Genomic DNA, 20,403 nt, shown 5'->3' on the forward strand with positions numbered 1-20,403 from the left:
TGATAAAAGATAAACAGGTGTACCTGAGAAACTATGAAATATACTAAAGAACATCTTCCGCACAGGGATTCTTTCCAAGGAAGGGAAATTTTAGTGACTGGGCAGGGTCTGCATTGTTTAATTGACTATCGGATGTTAAGCATAGAAGGTGTCCTTTAAGTTTCCTCGTGCAGAGAGCCAAGTGCAGATCTGTACACAACTAACTCCTTATATGGGTGCGTGTGTGCCCATGTAGAGAAGCGACTCTTGTAAGTGTGTCTCTGTTGATTCCTGAGATATGAGTTTGTCAACTCGACCTTTGTGAGGGGAGCCCAGGCTGCGCATTTCGTCTAGAAATCCAACCTGTTTCGCAATTTCTCCTGCAATAATCCTTGAGTCAAGCTGGGCCAGGAGCTAGTTAACCTCCTGGTCATGCTCGCTGACTGGGCGGGACTGTGTCTGGGCGTAGCTTGAGCACACCAAATGTACTCTCCTGTCCTCAGAAAGCCCGAGCACACTCAGGCAGCGGTTTCCAGGAGCCGCTGTCCCCACCTTCCCAGGCTCCACTACACTCAGGGTCGCATCTTACAAATTCCACGTCTTGGCGGACTTTGCGAAGGAAAGCGGAGGTAGAGACTCGAGAGGTAGGCAGTTCCCAGAAAGGGTTCCTTGCTCTGGATGCCTGAGCCTGGTCCGGGGGGTGGGTATGGGCCTCGAAAGTCCGTTGGGAACAAGTGGCCACATCTCCAAGTCGCTCCGGAAGCCCCCCCCCCCCCCCCCCGGCGGTGTTTCGGCGCCAGCCCGGGGCGGTGGATCCTGCTGCCCGGCTCCAAGCCGCGGGCGGATGGAGGAGCGCACTGGGGCCGAGGGGGCCGGGCAGGAGGGGCGGCAGGATTCAGAGTCCATAACACGGTCCACGTGAGTGACTCTAGAATTCCCCGGATCCGGGGCTGAGTTACTCCAGACCCAAACCAGGAACATCAGGGTGGGGCTCCTCCTCACCGCTGGGCTCCAGCTGGGCAGTGAGGTCAGCCTAGGCTCTGGGGCCCCGCGGGCATGTATTTGGCTGATGAACTGTGTTTTCTCCCCAGGTTGTGATGGAGCTTGAAGAGGACCTGAACGGAAGAGCAGACAAGAACTCGAAGATGGGCAAAAAGAGGTAGCAGGATTGTTTCACTTTCATACATATCTTGTACATTTGAGCAATTAGTTTGTAGCCTCCGGGACTGCCCTAAATGATTAGTGGTTGGTATTTCAACCTCCAGAAACATAAACCGGTCCCTGGATGGAACTCCTCTGTTTGGAGCAGCCCTTCAGGTGTGTGTGACGAAGGAGGCTCCTGTTCAGCCTCCAGGCTGGCACCACTCACACCCTTTTAGTTTTATAACCTCAGCTTTATGAGCACTTTGGATCACTCGTGCACCTGTGCCATATGCTGCTTGGGTCTCTGCCGTGGTCCATTATTTTGCTTCTGATAAAGAAACTCTGTAGAAATCCCCTGTTTGTGGCAAAAGAAAGAGAGGCAAACGTTACATTTTGTTTAGCTGCCAATAGCTGTTTTTATATAAAGTGGTTGTATTACCACAGAAAGAAAGAAGCTATGTCTTGCATTCAGAATTCTCCGAAGGCTGATTAACTGATTAGAAATCCAAGGATGGGGAGAGGTAGGAATGTTGCTGGTCTAGAACCTGCTCACAAATTATCCTAGGCAGTCTTCAGCCCCTATAGTACCCTCATTGTCTGCCTGCCTATCATTCCCACAACTGTCTTAGCCAAGCAGATCCCAAGCATCCCTTAACACACACCCTAGAATGTCATCAGATACCCTCTTAGACCGAGAACTGACTGCCTGATGAACCCACCAAACACACTGAAGTGCGCTGGTCATGACTCTTCCTCTTCAGCCCATCAGAAGGGAGATCAGAGACAAGCTCTCCTAGTGACATATCCAGTTTGTGAATTCCATTACTCAGTGCTCACCTCTATCTGGACTCAGTCTGAAGCACATACAACCACAGTACAGCTGTCCCTTAAGAAAAACCAGTGTCACAACAAAAGGGGGATTCTATTTAAGAGATACTAAAGAAATGTGTTGTGTGAGCGCTAAGTCGGAGTTCAGTGAAGACAGAGAGCACACTCGAGAACTTTGTGGGTTGGATTCAAAGTCATCTCAGCATTGAGGTTAAGTTTCTTAGGTATGGTAATGATAGTGGAATGTCTGAATATTCTACTAATATTTCTAATATTTTCAGCTTAATAGTTTTGCAGAATCTTAACAATTTATAACACAAACACTTTATATGGATAAATAGTTGAATATTAGCAATTTATGAATCTAGGTCAATTATATACTAACCTTGACAGTTTTGTTGATAGAAAATGGAGAACTAATAATAGTACTACCTGGATTATATGCATTTACATACATTCTTCACAAATAGTTATTTGTTGTTTTTTGTTTGTTTCACAGTATTGTTCAAAACCAAGGCCCTGCGCACTCTATACAAGTGCTCTAAAATAATGGTTGATACCTCTGTAAAGACTGTGCTGATGGGGGTGGAGAATAGTCTAGGGCTGAGAACTGCTGTAAAACCGTACAATATCCTAAAAGTCTGAGAGTATCTTACAGTGTGGAGCTCAGCCCTGTAACTCGGAAGTTTAAGTTTTGGGTTTTGTTCCCACTGTGGGATTTCATTCTTCTGCAATCTTCTCCTCCCTGAGAGAAAAAAGTTTGCCTTCCTCAGAATTGTTTACACATTGTGTGGGGGATGCTTACTCAGTGCCTGGGATATTAGTATAACATCCCCAAATAGCATCGATTTCAGAGAACGGGAGCAAAAAAGGCATGGAATTAAAACTGGGCTGTTTATGGTTATTGTTCTCGTCTCTTTCTGGTTTCCGGGATACTGAATATGCCTGTAGAGAGAATGGGGTGAAATCAAACATGAAGATATTTATGTGTAGTCCGCCCATGGACATCTAACTCAAACGAAATGCAAATGACCTCTGACCTTTCCCTTTAGGAAGATTTTTTTTTTTTTTTTTTTTTTTTAGCACTGGGATGATGGTTCCGTCTGTAAAATGCTTGCCATACAAGTGTAAGGACTCGAGTTCTAGCTACAAAAACCCACATTAAAAAAAGCTAGGCTTGTCATCTGTGCCTGGGATCCCAAGGTTGAGGACCCGCAGTCTAAGCAAATTAGACTGTTGATTATTGCTGATTAGTCTAAGATCCAAATTCAGCGAGTGTCTGAAAAATAAAGTGGAGAGTGATTGCGAAAGGTACTGAGTTTTTCTTTTGAACACCATTTTGTCAAACAAAGAGAGAAGACAAATTTACTTTTTGAACTTAAAAATGCATGTAAAAGTAAGGCTTTCCATTCTAACAGTGTTTCTACAATAGAAATAATGAAACTGTATGGTGAGTTTACTTTTCATCCTAGGTGGCAGTTACGTGTACTGAAAATGAGTTAGGGAGTCATCTGAATCTGGGTTGAACCTTTATGTCTGAGGACAGCTTTCTGCCTGTTTACAGAGCATTGTTTCTAGACCCCATTTCTTCCCATAATGGCTCACTTAGTGCTGCACATTACCCTTTCTCAATCAGATTTCCTCTGAGGCTGATTTAATTATTCTGTTTCTCAGGCTGGTGTGCTCAGCATCTGATCATCGCTTTGCTCTATTAGGAAAGAATAATATTCAATCGATAGATAGGATGCCTAGTGATACAATTTACTCAGGTGACAATCAAGGCAATCAATACTAAAAGCACGAAGAATTTTGTAATTGGAATAAAAAAGTAAAGCATTACTGTTGTGTGTGTGTGTGTGTGTGTATACACATCGTGGAAAATTAATAAATGTCTAAGGTACAAGGATCCCAGTTTTTACCAGTAGCCATGCTGGCTTCTAAGATATATGCAGACATATTTACATTTAAATCTCATGTCATACTATTAAGTTTTTATTGACTAATATAGACATGAATTTTGTCTTGTCGTTTAGCAAAATCTCTGTAAATTGATTTACTAATTTAAGGTTTGACATAATTTTTAAAGTTTTATGTAATTATTCTTCTGTATTTTCAGTAAAAAGGAGAAGAAAGAAAAGAAACCAGTGGTCAGTGTGTTTACAATGGTGAGTTTTGAATTTCTTACTACAATACTTTCAAATTTATCTCCTCCTTCTGTCCCCTAGAAAAGAAATAATTCATCAGTTTAGGATTTCCTTGGAGACGGTAGTAATGGGGAGATAAAGCTAGACTGGAGTTCTCCTGTTTTCAAAGGAAGGCTGTTTATAATTTGACATCTGGATTGTGACTTCATAGGCTCCCCTTGTTGCTTAGCAGACACACCTTCTTGTCTCAGCTTCAGTATTATCCTTATGAGTTACGCATCTGTGATCTATGGTCTCCATAGACATCTTTCCTTGTCGTGATCTTTGCCATCTAAAAATGGGAGATGGCTACATTGCGTGACATTTTTAATGCTCCTTACATCCTGGCAGGGTCAAAGTCCCCAATAGTTACAATAATAAAAAGTAGCAATGGCTTATTTATTATGATGATTTGGCATATGCCATTATTCCTCTGTGTTGAATGGCTGAAAAATGTAAAATTTGAAAGAATTACATAACTATTTAGTTTTTCTGGTTGCATTCTAGTTGTTTGGAAGACTTTTAAAAGCTCATATGACAGGAATTTTATTTTATCTCTATTTCCTGGAGCACTTCCTTTTTTCTAAGGTTCCATGCAAACTTACCTGAACTGTTCCAGGCCTCGGAGCCTGGGAGAGTGCTCAACCATTTGAGCTTGCAGCACTCTTATAATTCACCCATCCATAGGAGATGTTTTATGAAGTATGGAGAACTGGAAAGGTGCCGTGGAAAGTGTGTCTTTGTACATTCAATATAAAAATAGATTTAGGTAGGAAAACAGTTTTCTGACTTGAACTGAAGACTGGTTATCTTAGACCATCTACGTCTTCTTCTGCTTACATTTCTTCTTGCATGGCTCCTTTGGTTTCACATCTCCACTCCCCTTTTTGCCCTTGTCATTGTTGTTGCTGGTGGTTTTGACACAAGGGCTCAAGTATCTTGGCCTCTAACTCCCTGTGTAGTTGAGGATAACCTTGAATCCGTGATCCTCCTGTGTGCTGAGGATACAAGCGTACCACACAGGTCATAACAGAAATAATTCTTGAATCACCAAATGACAGCTTTTTGTTTTAGATTTTATTCTTCTTTAAAAAGATTTCATTCTTATATTCTTGCACAGGAAGAAACATTTATGCTAAACTTTTATGTTGGATTCATTTTTTAAATTTAATTTGTAAATTTACTTTGATATGAACATAGTTCTGTCTCATTGGGTTTTTGTTGTTGTCCTGTTTCGGTGCAGGCATCCACTCAGGGCTTGTGTGCGTGCTAAGCACACACCACCAGAAAGCTGCATCTTTAACACTGTAGTTTATTTATTCTAGTTTATAGGTTATAATTCCTTAAAGACTTGAAATTTTTATATTTCAGAAAATGTACCCTGACTGCTATACAGAGTTAGTGCTATCAATATTGAATTCAAGCCACAATGAGAGAGAGAAAGAGAAGGGGGGGGGGTACATACAGAGACACATACACACAAATAAAGAGTTTGCATGTGAAGTCGTGATAATCTCACATGTACAGCAATATGTACCAGACATTGTCACAATTGCTTCCCATACAAGCTTTTTTCATCCTTAAGCATTTTCTTGCCCCCAAATACCTATAGGATGAGGATGAAGGGAAAGTATCCTAAGCCTTTTGAAGAGGTGCTGTGTGACTTTCGTGTTGTTCTAGATACATTGATAAAACGCAACATACGGAAGAAAGGATTTCCTTCATATTTCAGGTTATAGTTTATCACTGAGGGAAGACATGGTAGGAACAGGAACAGAAGCCGTGGTGGAAAGTTGCTTACTGGCTTGCTTCTACCTCACATACTTTTCTTACACAGCCCAGACCCACCTGCCTAGGGATGGTGCCTCTCACAGTGGGCCAAATCTTCCTATATCAATTATCAATCAAGTATTTGCCCTACAGATGTGGTCATAGGGCATCCAATGGACACAATTCTACAGTTTGGTTCCCTCTTCTTGGATATGAAACCAACCAAAATTAGCTAATACAAGTATCTTTCTCTTGTCCCAAAGAGTTGATATAGAAAACCAGACCCTAACTGCTATATAAAACCTATAAACATAGGGATATAATCAGAAATTTTTAGGGTAAAATTCTAATACTATTATGATGTTTATTAGTAGTTTCTGGGTAAGAGTAAACTGTGTGTATTGAGGATTTCAAAGAGCCCGAGTGTAATGGCTTCTTAAGATGACTCAGACACAAGATAAAGTCCTGCTCACAGCTAAAATGTACTCAATTAGCAATAATCCCATCTGAGATAAACCTCTTTGGCTATGACACTGCCTCCCTGAAAAGCCACAGCTAAGACTTATTAGCAGAAGAATGCAAAGCAAGATCAGTAATGACAAAAGTCACTTGGTGCAAGGTTCAAAGAAATCAGGCATAGGCTCCCGGAGTTATCTACTCCAAACACCCACGTCCTCAGCAGGGCGTTGGTAATAGTAGAAGCACAGGGCTTTGTGTTGGTGACTGCTTCCGCCACAGGGCAAGGTCGCAACAATGCACAGGGCTTTGTGTTGGTGATGGCTTCAGCCACAGGGCCAAGGTTACAGTAGATGCGCAGTGCTTTCTGTCGGTGACTGCTTCAGCCACAGGGCCAAGGTTTTCACTGGGGGCTGAGCATGAAGGATCTTTCCATCAAGTAGGCACCAAAATTGCAGCTTCACGAGGAAAGCAAGTCATTCAGCATAATCCACACTGCAAACTGGCCATGGTTACCAGTTGCAGTGATGGAACCTTCCCAGATCCACGTTCTAGATGGCAACCAAGTACCAACCATCTAAGTGGTTCTTTCTAGACATTCCTGAACTCTTTCTGCCTCCGGACTTAATTTATGTTTAGGAGTCTTGAGAGAATAGTTACAAAGAAAATAACTCCCTCAAAATTTTATACTAGGTTTCCCTTTATGTCAGGCCTAGTTTTAGTCTTCACAGAAACACAAACGTAGAATAAGCTTAAAGTCAAGTGGGGAAACTGGACACATGAAAGCGAAAGCAGGCTAAACGCAAGTAGTCTGCAGTTCCCCTGAAGTGAACGCCTCAGAGATTACACGCGCTGCTATCATGAAGACAGATTTTACTCTAAGCTGTCTACATAATGCATCACATTAACCACCATTGCACTAAATAGACGATACCATCCGTGTCAGGAACCATCATTTGTAAGTACCTTCTGAAATTGACTTCAACCTGTGCTGTGTGAGCTCCTCTCGCCCTGATGCATTGCTGGATAAAATGCACACTAAGAAGTTAAGCGCTGAACTCCGAGTCACAGATACGTAACTATTAGAGCGGAGGGCCCAACTTTTGCCCAGCTCTGCATGTAGACTATTACTTTTTAAAACTGTAGTTGTTTATGACAGCTTACGTTTGGTTAACATGTAACCTTTCTGAGGCTGAAGAGTTCTTTGTTAGTGCTGTTATCTTCTGACCATCTGGTCACTGAAGACTTTGCCACCTGGCTTAGTGTCTTCCTTTCCACTCCTGATCCTCTTACTCACTGTGTGACTTTTATTGTCATATGAATAACCACTCCTTGACCTTTATGACATTAACCACCTCAAAAACCTATGGGAACTTGGATCTGTTCCCTCTTGTTTTTCATATTAATGCTGATACCCAGGATTTTTTTGGCGTGTTTATTTAGGCAGAGTCTTGCTGTGTTGACCAAGCGGCCTTGAAATTAACTTATATTTCTTTTTCCTTAGAAGTAAGCGATCATAGGTGTGAGCCACCACTCCTGGGTCAGTTCTTACCACACATCACTTACTTGGACTTCGGTTCCTACCTCGTTTGCCTTTTCTAGGCCAAATAGAGCTATCATCATCTTCTTCTTCCACATCCTCATTCTCTGAACGGGGTTTTGCTAGAATGACAAGTCTCTTCAGTCTCTGTTGACAATCAGCTTGAATGTTTTAGAATTTGACTTCTATTCGTACCACTCACTCAGTTCAGTGGGCATTTGAAAACTCCGTCTGTCCTAGACACTGTCCTTGTCACTGGCCACCAAACTGTCTCGGGGATGGTATGGTGTGGTTTCCTCCCAGAGTCACCTTCGCCTTTTAGCAGTCCCTCACCCTTTATCCCCTGAATCATGGACGAGGCTGGCATTCATCTGCTTCTACACAGACATTTCCAAATTATGTTTGATCCTTGTGCAGAATGCTCTCTCTCACATCTGTCTTCTGCCCACTTACAGGGATATTCTTTTCCAGTTGACACCACGCCTTCCTTGTCAGCTTCACTTACCTACTCCAGCCACCCTTTTGTTTTAGTAACCTTGTTACCTCAGACTCGGTATTCTTTGACTCAGCTACAACATCCCCATTCATACTCTGCGTTTCTCAATTATATTTATGGGTTAGGACCTGGGTCCTCTCCTTCTAAGAAAGTGTTGGAAGAGGCCGCTTGTTGGTTCCCGGCTGCTCATCAGCTCAGCCCCGAAATAATCACACAGAAACTGTATTATTTAAACCATTGCTTGGCCCATTAGCTATAGCTTCTTTTTGGTTAACTCTCACATCTTAATTTAGCCCATCTCCATTAATCTGTGCATCACCACGAGGTCGTGGCCTACCAGCAAAGTTTCATCACATCTGTCTCAGGCAGCGGCTCCATGGCTTCTCTTGACTCTGCCTCCTTTCGTCCAGCATTCGGCTTAGTTTTCCCTGCCTAGGCCTGTTCCCCTATAGCTCTGCTATAGGCCCAAAGCAGATCCTTTATTTATCAATGGTAATCACACCATAGAGAGGGAAATCTCACATCAAGAAAACTTCTGTCTATAACGTCACGATCAAATATATCAGTTTCAGTTACAGTGTCTGGTTCCTTCTGAGTAGAGTTTCTCCTTTATTATCTCTCTTTTGGCACTGCATTCATTTTCTGCTGGGCTTCTTCAGAAGACACCGTTAGGTAGGCTTAAGATAAACTTAATGCTCTTCTGGTTCTGAAGTGAACTTAAATCAAGGCGTCAGGAGGATTTCATTCCTGATGGAAGTTCCTAAGATTGCGTTTCCCTTCCCATTTTGAGTTTCTAGGGGGCACTTACATTTCTGTGCCCCCTCCTTGTGTCACTCACTCTCCTGCCTTAGAAGCATCTCTGTGATTACAGAGGGTCTACCTGGATGCCCCAGGATAATCTTCCCAAACCCATAACACTTATGGTCCATTTCATCATGTCAAACAATATAAGAAAGAGCATATCCACAGACAGGGTCCCAGGGCTAGATCGTACACGTGTTAGGAGTAACCTCCTTCATCTCTTGTTCCTGGTAAGGCTTTATCCTCTCAGCTACTCTTTCCTACAGTGTCCATGCTCCGGTTTTATACTTCTCAAGACCTACTTGTCCGAGTCACAAGAGATCACGTCAGTCCCTTCCTTCAGATGTTGTAATGCTTTTCTTCTCTACTTCAGGCTGGTAATGCTCTTTCCTTTCTACTGAAGGGGAATTTGGGAGCAAAAACCAAGCTCACTTATGGTATGAGTTGTCTTATTTATGAATTAATCATAGAAAGAGATTCTGCCCTTTCTGTTCTTACTGCAGTGTTCATTCTTTAATGGACACCAAACTCATGTCTACCCAAGCACCTTTGCATGCATACCAAACAAATCCACTAAAGAATCTTTGCATATGCTCTTCTGAATGCTTTGGGTTTTTTTTGTTTGTTTGTTTTTTGGGTTTTTTTTTTTTTTTTTTTTTTTTTTTTGGTTTTTCAAGACAGGGTTTCTCTGTAGCTTTGGTGCCTGTCCTGGAACTAGCTCTTATAGACCAGGCTGGCCTCAAACTCCCAGAGATCCACCTGCCTCTGCCTCCCAAGTGCTGGGATTAAAGGCCTGCGCCACCACCGCCCGGCTGAAAGCTTTGTTTAGAGATCCCCACACGATAAACCACATCCTTCTTGTTACTGAGGTCTCATCTCAGGGAGGTGTTCCCTGAGCTGTCAGTCTGAACTCACTGACCCTGTCAGTCCCTGTCTGAGTTTGAAGTTTTAGCCTCTAAATGCTTAACCACTTCCTCACTTCTGACACTTCTTCCTGAATGTGTGCTCATGAGAGTGGGGTGTCTTTACGTTTTGTTCTCTTTTGCTCCTCAAAGGTCTAGAACAGTGTCTAGAGACTTAATAGGTACTGAGACACTGAGTGAATAGCGACCATATCTATTTCTAATTACCAGCTGCACACAGTTTAAGCTTTTTAAGGACAGGTGACATATGTTATCTACCATTATTGCCAGTACTTAGAACCAAATGCGAATCTTCTTGTACCTTATGAACAAGTTCCAAAGGTTGAGTGAGTGAATGAACTGCACTGATCTTCCTCTCTAACCCAGGGGTCACAGTCAGGTCACACTGGTAAGCACACTGTAACTCTTATCTAAACTGTGTTCCTGCCTGTACTATCCACGTTTCCCTGGGACGATTAGCCTTCAGCTTTCCACACCACTTACCTGTGTTTTGTGCTCATGGTTTACTTTTCTGTCTTTTCTGTCAGCCTCTAACCAAGTATCTTCCATCTCCTTTTTTATTTTAAAATCCCTCAGCTGCACCCAGTTAATACCTTTATCCAGCCCTGTGTTGCACCTGATATGTTACAATTTTGTCTGCTTATTTTTTGACTGTAAATTCTTATTGTTATGTTTGCAAACCAATTATAGTGATGGGGTATTTTGTTTTTCATACTACCTTCTTGATAAAAATTTCTGCATTGCATTGTGATCTTTGTAACATCTGTGTGATTTTTTTATTTTTATAAATACCAAAACTGAGGCTCAAATTCTTTAAATTATAATATAATTTCATAATGTCCCCCCCCCCCCCCGCCATTCCCTGTCCAACTCTACCTGCCGGCCCCTTAAGTCCCTCACCTCCTCTTTATATTAACTGTTTATATATATTATACATCGATATGTTAATGCAACTTTCTGGGTCCGTTTAGTATTGTTTGCATGTATATGATTTCAGGACTGACCACTTAGTATTGGATAATCAATTAGGGGTTCATCCCTGAGAAAGACTAATTCTCCTTCTCTCAGCAGTTCTTAGTCCCCCTGAGTTCTTTGCCTGGAGGTGAGGCCCCCATGGAACTTTCTCCAATCATGTTAGCATGTTTATTGGTGCTGTCCTCGTTCAGGTCTTGTTTGGGCAAGTCTTACTGAGTTATCATGAGTAAAGTCTCCCTGTCATTTCTAGGAGACACACCCTCCCAGCAGATTTCCTGGTCCTCTAGCTCCTCCAATCTTCTGCCCCCTCTCTGCAGTGTTCCCTGTGAGACTCAAGGTTACTATGTGATCTTCTACTTGCACACCCCCAGTCTCTTTGGTAAAAAGTTGTGAAGTTGAGACATTTGATGGAAGTTTTCATTCTACTCAACGTTTTATTACTCCTTTCCCCAAATCTCATCCTTTCTTCCCGAAGTCACAAAGAAATTAGAGAAAGCTGACTTATCTTTCTGTCTCTGTTGCAGAATCCACTCTTAGCTTATTCATTCCAGTCTGAGATGAAGAGAAATACCTCTCCATGCTTTGTAAACCATCTTCTCTTTGCCAAGCCTTACTATGTAAAATGTCTAATATAAAAGGGTAGAATAGGAAACTTCAGATTCATACACACATCATGTATTGCCAGTGATTATTAACATGCTGCCTTGTCATGTTGCAGTTACATCCACAAGTTTCATGGTATTTCATATGTAGCCTTCTCATTTTATTAATTTCAACAGGTTTTCTGTAAAACTTTTCCTGTAAAATATATTTTCCCTATTTAGCAAAACGAGCAATACTTCCTTAATATTATAATTTTTATATTGAAATTTCCAAATTATCTAATAATTATGTTTTATGGTTGATTTGTTCAAAATAAGTTAGTTGGTGACATCATCTTTAGAATGGCCTGAAAGGGATGAACCAGTGGCCTATACATAGAATGCCCCACCTGCTTATCTGGTTATGGCACTTCCTTGTGACATCATTTGTTGTTTTCTCTTTAGAATGGCCTGAAAGGGATGAACCAGTAGCCTATAGAATGCCCCACCTGCTTATCTGGTTATGTCGCTTCCTTGTGACATCATTAGATTTAGTTTTCCATGCTTGCCTTTTTCTATATAGATGTTACATCTAAATGTTTTATTGCATTCATAAGAAACATTTTTAGTAAAAATATTACATAGGGGAACGTTGTATCCCTTAGCACTCAGGACTCTAAAGACATCAAATGTTAAGGTATTCCCCACCTGTTTAAGGTAATCTCTGATCACTTGTTTAACATGGTGGTGACAGCTTGTATACACCTCCCCTAGCAATGAAAAAGAATCGTAGGGCATCATGACACTGTCTTGCTTCATTTCCTAATTTTGTTTACTACAGCTGAGACCCTTTCTCAGGTTCCTGACACAATTACTTCCTTTATTTCGTAGGCTATTACCCCTGCTGACTTCCTGTGTTTTCACCACTTGCCTCTCTGTCTGGCTTACCTGTAAACTTAGGGCATCATTTGCACGGCATTCTTCCTGTGTTTTCACCACTTGTCTCTCTGTCTGGCTTACCTGTAAACTTAGGGCATCATTTGCACGGTATTCTTCTAGTTGCCTTTTCTTCTTCTCTTTTTATCCCAAGGTCAAGAAAAGTTAACCGTCTATTTCTCTTGCTTTGTTTCCAGATTTGTCTTTAGTCCACACATCCCTTAGTCTTTCTACACGAGCTAATCCACTCCTATGACTGCCACTGTAAAGCTCTGCCTCTGATGTGATGTTTTACTTCCTGGATAGCACTTCCTGGATAAGAATGCAAGCCATGCTCAGGAGACTTCCCCGCTCTCCACTACATGAGCTAATCCACTCCTATGACTGCCACTGTAAAGGTCTGCCTCTGATGTGGTGTTTTACTTCTTGGATAAGAATGCAAACCATGCTCAGGAGACTTCCCTGTTCTCCTTTTCAATCACTCGACTCTTCCAGTTTTCCCCATCTCCATGAAGGGTACTTAGTAGTTAATGCGCTTTATTTTTGTACTTTCATATATCAAACCTCAAACTTGAACAACTTTAATCTTCTCAAAGCCCACTGGAATCTTTCTTGCTTCTGCTTGCTCTTATTTCTGGCTGGAATGCCTTCCATCTTGCTTCTGAACACGTGTTCATCCTTCAAAACTAGGAGGCAGCGCCATTTATCCTATGATGGATTTCCACAGGGGAGAGAATTTGACTCATTTGTTGTCTGTTATTTACTCTTGCTGCCAAAGCATGCAGAATGTACATTGCTGGTACTTTTTTCTTTGTCTTTCTCCTGCTCTTTAAGCTTTCTGAAGTTAGGTATCTTTGGCATATGCTCTGTAGCTTGTATCTGTCATTTAGTTAAATAGTCAGGAAATATGTGCACACATCACCTCCCTTGTTTTGATTTTGGCCACTGAGAAGTTCTGGAGGTAGAAAACTGAGGATGGTGGTAATGAGTGAAAGTTTTGCCTATCAATCACATTCCCTTCTTATTCTGAAGAGTCTAATATTTGGTGTATTTAATAGATTCTTTTCAAAAAAAAAAGATAATTTCAGTCAGGCACTGGTGGTGCATGCCTGTAATCCCAGCACTCAGGAGGTAGAGGCAGGCAGATCCCTTTGAGTTTGAGACCAGCGTTGTCTACGAAGCTAGTTCCAGGACAGCCAGAGCAACCCTGTCTTGAGAAACAAAAAGAAATAAAAACAAAAACTAAAAAGGATACTTTCTGCCTGATTATTCCTGTATATTTTTAAGGAAGAAGACAGTTGCTTAGAAACATGAAATATGCCCAGTCACTACTCTTTCCTTAAGGGTTTAATTTATAAAGAAGATGATGTTTTGAAAATTATGCCATTAACCCAGGCTTAATCTCATTTGGTTACATTTCCAAGATGTAATTTAAAGGCAAATACCTAATAACTATAACATTTAATGCATTTTTTTTTTACTCCAAACCTTAGGTTTCAATAATTGTTTCACAAAACTTGTTTTTGTTTGGGCTCCTGCTATGTGGAGTACCTCTAAGTACTAGCTAGAGCTCCTTTACTCCTTGTTTCTCCACGTGTCCTTTCAATGCTTATCCTCACTTAGTACCGTTAAGTGGCTTTCGGATTAGTTTCTGTTTCACTCTGAAATAAATATGAGCTTTAAAATCTTAGTTTCTGTGTTTTTGTGCTCCAGATCCCTGGTTTTTTCTTTTGTTTACATTTCCTGCCTAGAGCTAAGGCTGTTTATCCAATTTCCTCCCTGTGTTAGAAAGCTCCTGACTATAGCTACATGTAGACACATGACACCCATCTGCTTCCGAATCTGTCTGTAGGCTCCCAGCCAGCTTGGTGCTGTCACCTGATCCCTATTCTTCAAGCTTCCTCATTTCCCACTTAGACTTTTTACCCAGTTTCCCTCCCATAATCACAAACATGCTACCTGTAGCTGAATGCCACATCACGTGACAGCCATTTTCTCAGGGGTTGTCTGCATACTCTAGCCTCGGTACTTTGTATTTTCATTTTCTCTTGCTTTTTTTCCCTTTCAGTTCTGCACCAGTTTCTTGAGTTATTCACAGTTGTGAAACAGCCCCCTAGACAGACCCTGTCTAGGCTCACTTTCTCTTTCTTATGCTGTTCAGCCTTCATCACTGCTGGGATCCAGATAAGCCTTGCTTTGCGTTTTGTGTCTTGCCAGTGACTAGAGAGCTGGTGTTAATTTGCAGTACATTCACTGTGATCATATTCAACTCTTAGCGAATGTTCTCGGGAAATCTGCAATAGTTATTCACTGTGATCATATTCAACTCTTAGAGAAATGTTCTTGGGGAATCTGCAGTAGTCGTTAGAGAAAGTGTTCTCAGGAAATAGTCATTCAAGTAAGTGCTTTTCTGTTACAAATATGTTGAATTATTTTCAGCTATAATAATATCATTGTACAACAGATCTTTAATCAAAAATGATTTTTAAAAAGTAGTACAGTGCTTCCTCAGTGGGGTCTTCAAGGAGACCTTTGGCATTCAGAATTTTTTTCCATGAAGTGGTCTCTACTCTTTGAAACTAGAACAAAGTTATGATACCTCTGCTATCAGCTCACTAACAACTTTTATAATTCTCGCACATAAAAAGACAAGACAGATTATTCTACTATGAAGAATGAAGACAAAACTTAATAAACGAATCAAATGCCCTTTTTTCTTAAGCTATTGTAGTAATAGGGTAGAGGGCAAAGAGGCCAAGGCAGGAGAGTAGCTTGAACCAGTAGCTAGTAATCTGAAAATAAAAAAAAAAAAGCATTTGGATTTGAAAGAGGATTTGGAGGTAGAGGAGAACATTCGCGGAAATGCCCGATGTCATGCCCTTGTTTTCTTCTCTCTCCAGTTCCGCTATGCAGGTTGGCTGGACAGGCTGTACATGCTGGTGGGAACTCTCGCTGCTATCATCCATGGAGTTGCACTCCCACTTATGATGCTGGTGTTTGGAGACATGACAGACTCCTTTGTAAACGTAGGAAACATGCAGCCAAACTTTACTGATGAAAGTAAGTATTGTTTGTGGTTCTGATTGTGTTAGAAGCGTGCACAAATCACTGACCTGAAGTCATTCTTTGTGGGGTCTTACTAAGGGTGCACTACTGTGTTTAGAGGTCTAGGTGGTGGAGGGGGTGAACGCCTGGTCATCCTTGTACGGAGCAGCAGAAGATGATACAAGCATTAGAGTAACCAGTGGAAGTGTTGGCAGAGATGTGTAGAAATTGAGAGGTGATCTCTGAAATATATATCATAAAGCTTCAGGAAGAAGCACAGAAATCTCTTCAGGCCCTTGAATGGAAAGCTCGGATTATCACGAGAGGCTGTGGCAGACTGAACGTGGGTAAAGAAAAGATTCTAGGACGCTTCTAAAGCATTTGACCTGAGAAGCTAGAAGAACATCATCATTCTCAAATAAGTTGCAAAAGATGGAATTTCAGTAGATTTTAGCAGTAGTAAATGCCAGCAATTGTGGTTTGTTTTTTTTTCTTGTATATTTATTTTATTTGTTTGTTCTCAGTGGTCTTCATTTAAGCTGACAAGGACAACAATACTAATAGCTTGTATTTGTCTGAAAAATGTTATAGAACTTTTAACACATCATATTTTTCTTTTAAAATATTATAGTGAGGCAGATAGGGCTGATATTATTGCCCTCATTTTCCAGACAAGGATTGAATATTTATGAAGTTTTATTCTACAATTAGTAAATGGTAAATTTGAAATTCAATCTTGAATCTCCTAACTCCAAATTCAGCATTCTCTTTAATAACTCAGTTGAAGACAGTGGCTACTGTAAAGGACCAAGTATCCTATTGTTAAAGTAATTCATTTTAAACTCTAAACTTTATTATAAATTACGATTGTGTAAAAGTAAAGAATTAAGGTTTCATCTGGAAGGTGATTGTGGTTTGTATGTTGTTAAAGGTTAGGTCTTTAGGAGCAAATCCGGGAATGGAGAAATGGGACCAAGGAAAGGATAACGAGGTTTGTTAGAAAGGATTTGTGAGAAAGCATGAGATCCTGGGCTCAGGAAATGTTTGATTAAGATAGGTGCAAGAGTTCATCCTCAATACCAGGAAGAGGTAGAGAGTATTGTGTGCCAGAGTCCAAAGGCGAGTCCATGAGGAGGTGGGCTCTGAGGAAGCTCTCATGATAGCAGATCCTTTCCTTTGCCAGTGAGTTGTTCCAGTAAATTCAGACCCAGGGTTTGCCAGAGACCTGTTTCGGCGAGGTTGGGGATGGGGTTGGGGGCTGGGGAAAAGGAAGTTAGGACAGGATCGGAGGGTGAATCAGGATGACTGCTAACAGCGCCAAATTGAAGAAAGACTACATCTTTTATACTTTTAACATAGTATTAAACTGGGGCAGGTGAGCTGGAGTGTGGCTGAGGTCAGGGGTTGTAGAATATAGCATTAACCTTGAGAATAGGCAACGGAGGGCACCAGCCTTATGTTAATGAAGGGCTGCAAATTCTGACTGCTTTCTCAAGCAGAACCTTTCCTCAAGCTCCCAAGAGTATGGAGATCCTTATCCAAATGCCTGACCTTGGAAAAGGACTTCTGGGGAGCAGACTATACTACAATCTCCTAGTCTTACCATATGGGCCTGTTCCCTTCATAAAACTCACAAAGGGAAGATCTAGAAGTCGTAGTCTTTTTCCATTATTCCCTCCCGTTCTGATTTCTGGATATTCTCTATGTTTATTAACTGAACTCTTGCTTTAATGGCCTCAGGCTCAGGCTCTGGATCTGGATTGTAGGTAGTTCATCCTTGGGATCAGGCGTGCCTGGTAAATCTCTAGCTTTCCTGTTCTTGGTTTAATTAGAAGGGCATAATGGGATTCTTGATTCCAAAGTGACAGGGATTTTTTTTTCCTAAGAATTATTTTGTTTAGAGAGGCTACCATTGTACACATTTTCATCTTTTACCAAAGCCTGAACAAAATCTCCTAAAGGCAAAGGCATTAATAGTGAGAATCACTAAAATTGAAAGTAAACAGGTACTGGAGAAGGGTCTGCAATGTTGAAACGCTGGACCTTTGTCAAGCAGCAATGGTCGCCATGCGGGCCACGCGAACGGATAGTACCGAAACCTGCATATATCATATCTTCAAATACATACATCTCCATGATAAAGTTTAATTTTTAAATTAAGCACAATAAGATTAATAACCGTAATAATAGAATAGCTATAACAATGTGCTACATTCAAGGCTGTGTGAACGTGGTCTCTCCGACTTTCTCAAAATAACTTACAGCACCGTTCTCACCCCACTTCCTCTTGTGATGACGTGAAGTATTACAGTCTCGTGGTTGGCTGCAGGAAACTGAAACCACAAAAAGTCTAAATGTGGCAAAGAGGCTTCTACACTTCAGTTTTCTCATGCTTTTGAAATTTGCTTCATAAGGACTGAGATGAGAGCAGGAAAGTGAACGGACTATCGGGAGGATTTGTATATTACACACCTGATTGGGAAAGACAGGTTAATAGCGCTAAGATTCAATCTTTAGGTCACCTCAGCCAAGCAGGGTTGAATTCTTACTAAACCAAACTACTCCAAGACTTAGGACTCAGTTGCCACACAGGTGGGGAAATGCTGAGAAGGACGAGGCTGTAGCTCAGTGACAAAGTGTTAGCCTAGCAATCATGAAGTCCTGTGTTCAGTTCCTAGGACTACCCAAAAAAGAAATACCTTGAAAATAGATTGATAGTTCTTGACTTACAAAGTAGCATCAACATTTGGAATCTTCTTTTTACTTAAGGCTAGGGATTAAACCCAGGACTTTGAAGGATTTCTGGATTTCAAGTCTCTGGTGCATGCTGTGGACTCTTTCCCCTGGAAACGGGCGGGTAAATACTAATAGGGGCATTTAGGGAATCTTTGGTAGTTGTCTTGGGTTCTGGAAACTACTTTGTATTCTTTTTTTTTTTTTTTTTTTTTTTTTTGGTTTTTTGAGACAGGGTTTCTCTGTAGCTTTGGTGCCTGTCCTGGAACTAGCTCTTGTAGACCAGGCTGGCCTCGAACTCACAGAGATCCGCCTGCCTCTGCCTCCCGAGTGCTGGGATTAAAGGCGTGCGCCACCACTGCCCGACCTACTTTGTATTCTTAAAGAACCTGTAGTTTACCTAAGTTTACTAAGTATTTAATTACTTAAATAACCTGTAGTTTACCTAAGTTTACTTCAATTCTGTTAATACAAATAATGGTTTGAGTTGGAAATTTTTCTTTTTTTTTAATATTTATTTATTATGTATACAATATTCTGTCTGTATGCCTGCTGGCCAGAAGAGGGCACTAGACCTCATTACAGATGGTTGTGAGCCACCATGTGGTTGCTGGGAATTGAACTCAGGACCTTTGGAAGAGCAGGCAATGCTCTTAACCTCTGAGCCATCTCTCCAGCCCTGAGCTGGAAATTTTTATAGTAGCTTTGAGTAATGTAAAATTTATATGCTTTTTCTCCCACCTTCATGATATTCAAAGAGCTTGCAAAACATCCTGGGTCAACAGCAAAATGTCATATTTCCTTTGTAACATTCACCCAAGGAAAGTCTTGAGTAGTCTTGAGTGTTTTCTGAGTTCTTTAGATCCTGTACACCCTATGTTCTGCAGCAAACTGCAGAGTTGGCTTTCTCATTGGCCTCTAGTAGAATAATCTCCCCTTACAGAATTCTCTAGCAGTTCAGCAGACATAATGCATGCATTTATGCCATTCTAACCTTTCCCTGTGTTTTGTGAAGTCTAAATACAAACACTGCTCGACCAGTGTGAGAGGTGTTAACTAGACATGTTGTGGACACAGTATGAGGGGAGAGTAGTTGAACTCAGCTGTCAATAAAGAAATTATTCACTTGTTGAAATTTGACCTAGCTTGGGAAGAAACTGTCAGGTGACTTTTTGAAGCTAGAAGAACTGACTTCTGATGAGCAACAATCAAGTGTGCACATCAAGTTCATCTATTTTCCTTGCTGAGACAAGACCTGAGAGAAAGCTCGTAAAGGAAGGAACTGTCCCATTTATTCCTACCTAGTGTCAGAGATTTTATTTTAAGTTTAGTTGCATCAGTTGCTTTAGAGCAGAGGAAAAATAGAAATTATGGTAGCAAGAGGGCATGAGGAAGGTGGGCTGTTCACCTCATGATGGCCAGGAGATGGCAGATAGAGGGACAAACACAGATACACGGGGAGGGGGAGGGTCCAGCCCAAGGCCAAGATACTCTTCAATGGCCCACTCCCAGCGACTTTACTTCCCTCACCTTCCGTTTCTTTCCATTAGTCCCAACCCGTTAAGATTCCCATCCTCCCCAAGAATGTCTTCAAAGTGTGAGTCCATCTGTGGATTAACCCACAGCTCAGGTTAGGGCTATCATGACCCATTCATTTCCACCAGCAAAACATGAGGTTTTTTTTTTTTTTTTTTTCAGGAACGCCATATGTTATGTCATATTTTATGTAGTGGTCCTTTTTCTAACTCTATCATGTCTCGTATTGCTTCATTTCTCCATCACCTAGACATGAATTGTTCCTGACCTCTTTAAGGACACAAGTGACCTATGTATAAGGACGGACAGTGCTATGGTCTGAGCGCTTACGTCCTTCAACATCAACTGGGTCATCATGACTCTTGCTGTAAGCGTGTTGCAGGGCAGAGGCTTTGGAAGGTGGTTAGGTCTCGGGCGAGAGGATCAGCACCCAGTCAGCAGCCAAGCTCTCCAGAGGGGAGAAGAGCAGAGGTGGGAG

General features: G+C 41.4%; 1 protein-coding gene across 1 annotated transcript in view; it reads left to right on the forward strand.

The window, feature by feature from the left end:
- The first annotated feature begins 469 nt into the window (after positions 1-469).
- Positions 470-20,403, forward strand: part of LOC121458881 (ATP-dependent translocase ABCB1-like) — a 77,992-nt gene continuing 58,058 nt past the window's right edge. Inside the window, exons 1-4 of the mRNA XM_041668241.1 lie at positions 470-623; positions 1,071-1,138; positions 4,067-4,115; positions 15,512-15,671. Of these exons, the coding sequence (XP_041524175.1) occupies positions 1,077-1,138; positions 4,067-4,115; positions 15,512-15,671 (271 nt within the window). The 5' untranslated portion in view covers positions 470-623; positions 1,071-1,076. The remainder of the gene's footprint in view (positions 624-1,070; positions 1,139-4,066; positions 4,116-15,511; positions 15,672-20,403) is intronic.

The sequence above is a fragment of the Microtus oregoni genome, unplaced genomic scaffold, assembly GCF_018167655.1.
Source record: "Microtus oregoni isolate MIOR12 unplaced genomic scaffold, Mior012 000018F_ref0000195, whole genome shotgun sequence".
Lineage (NCBI taxonomy): Eukaryota > Metazoa > Chordata > Mammalia > Rodentia > Cricetidae > Microtus > Microtus oregoni.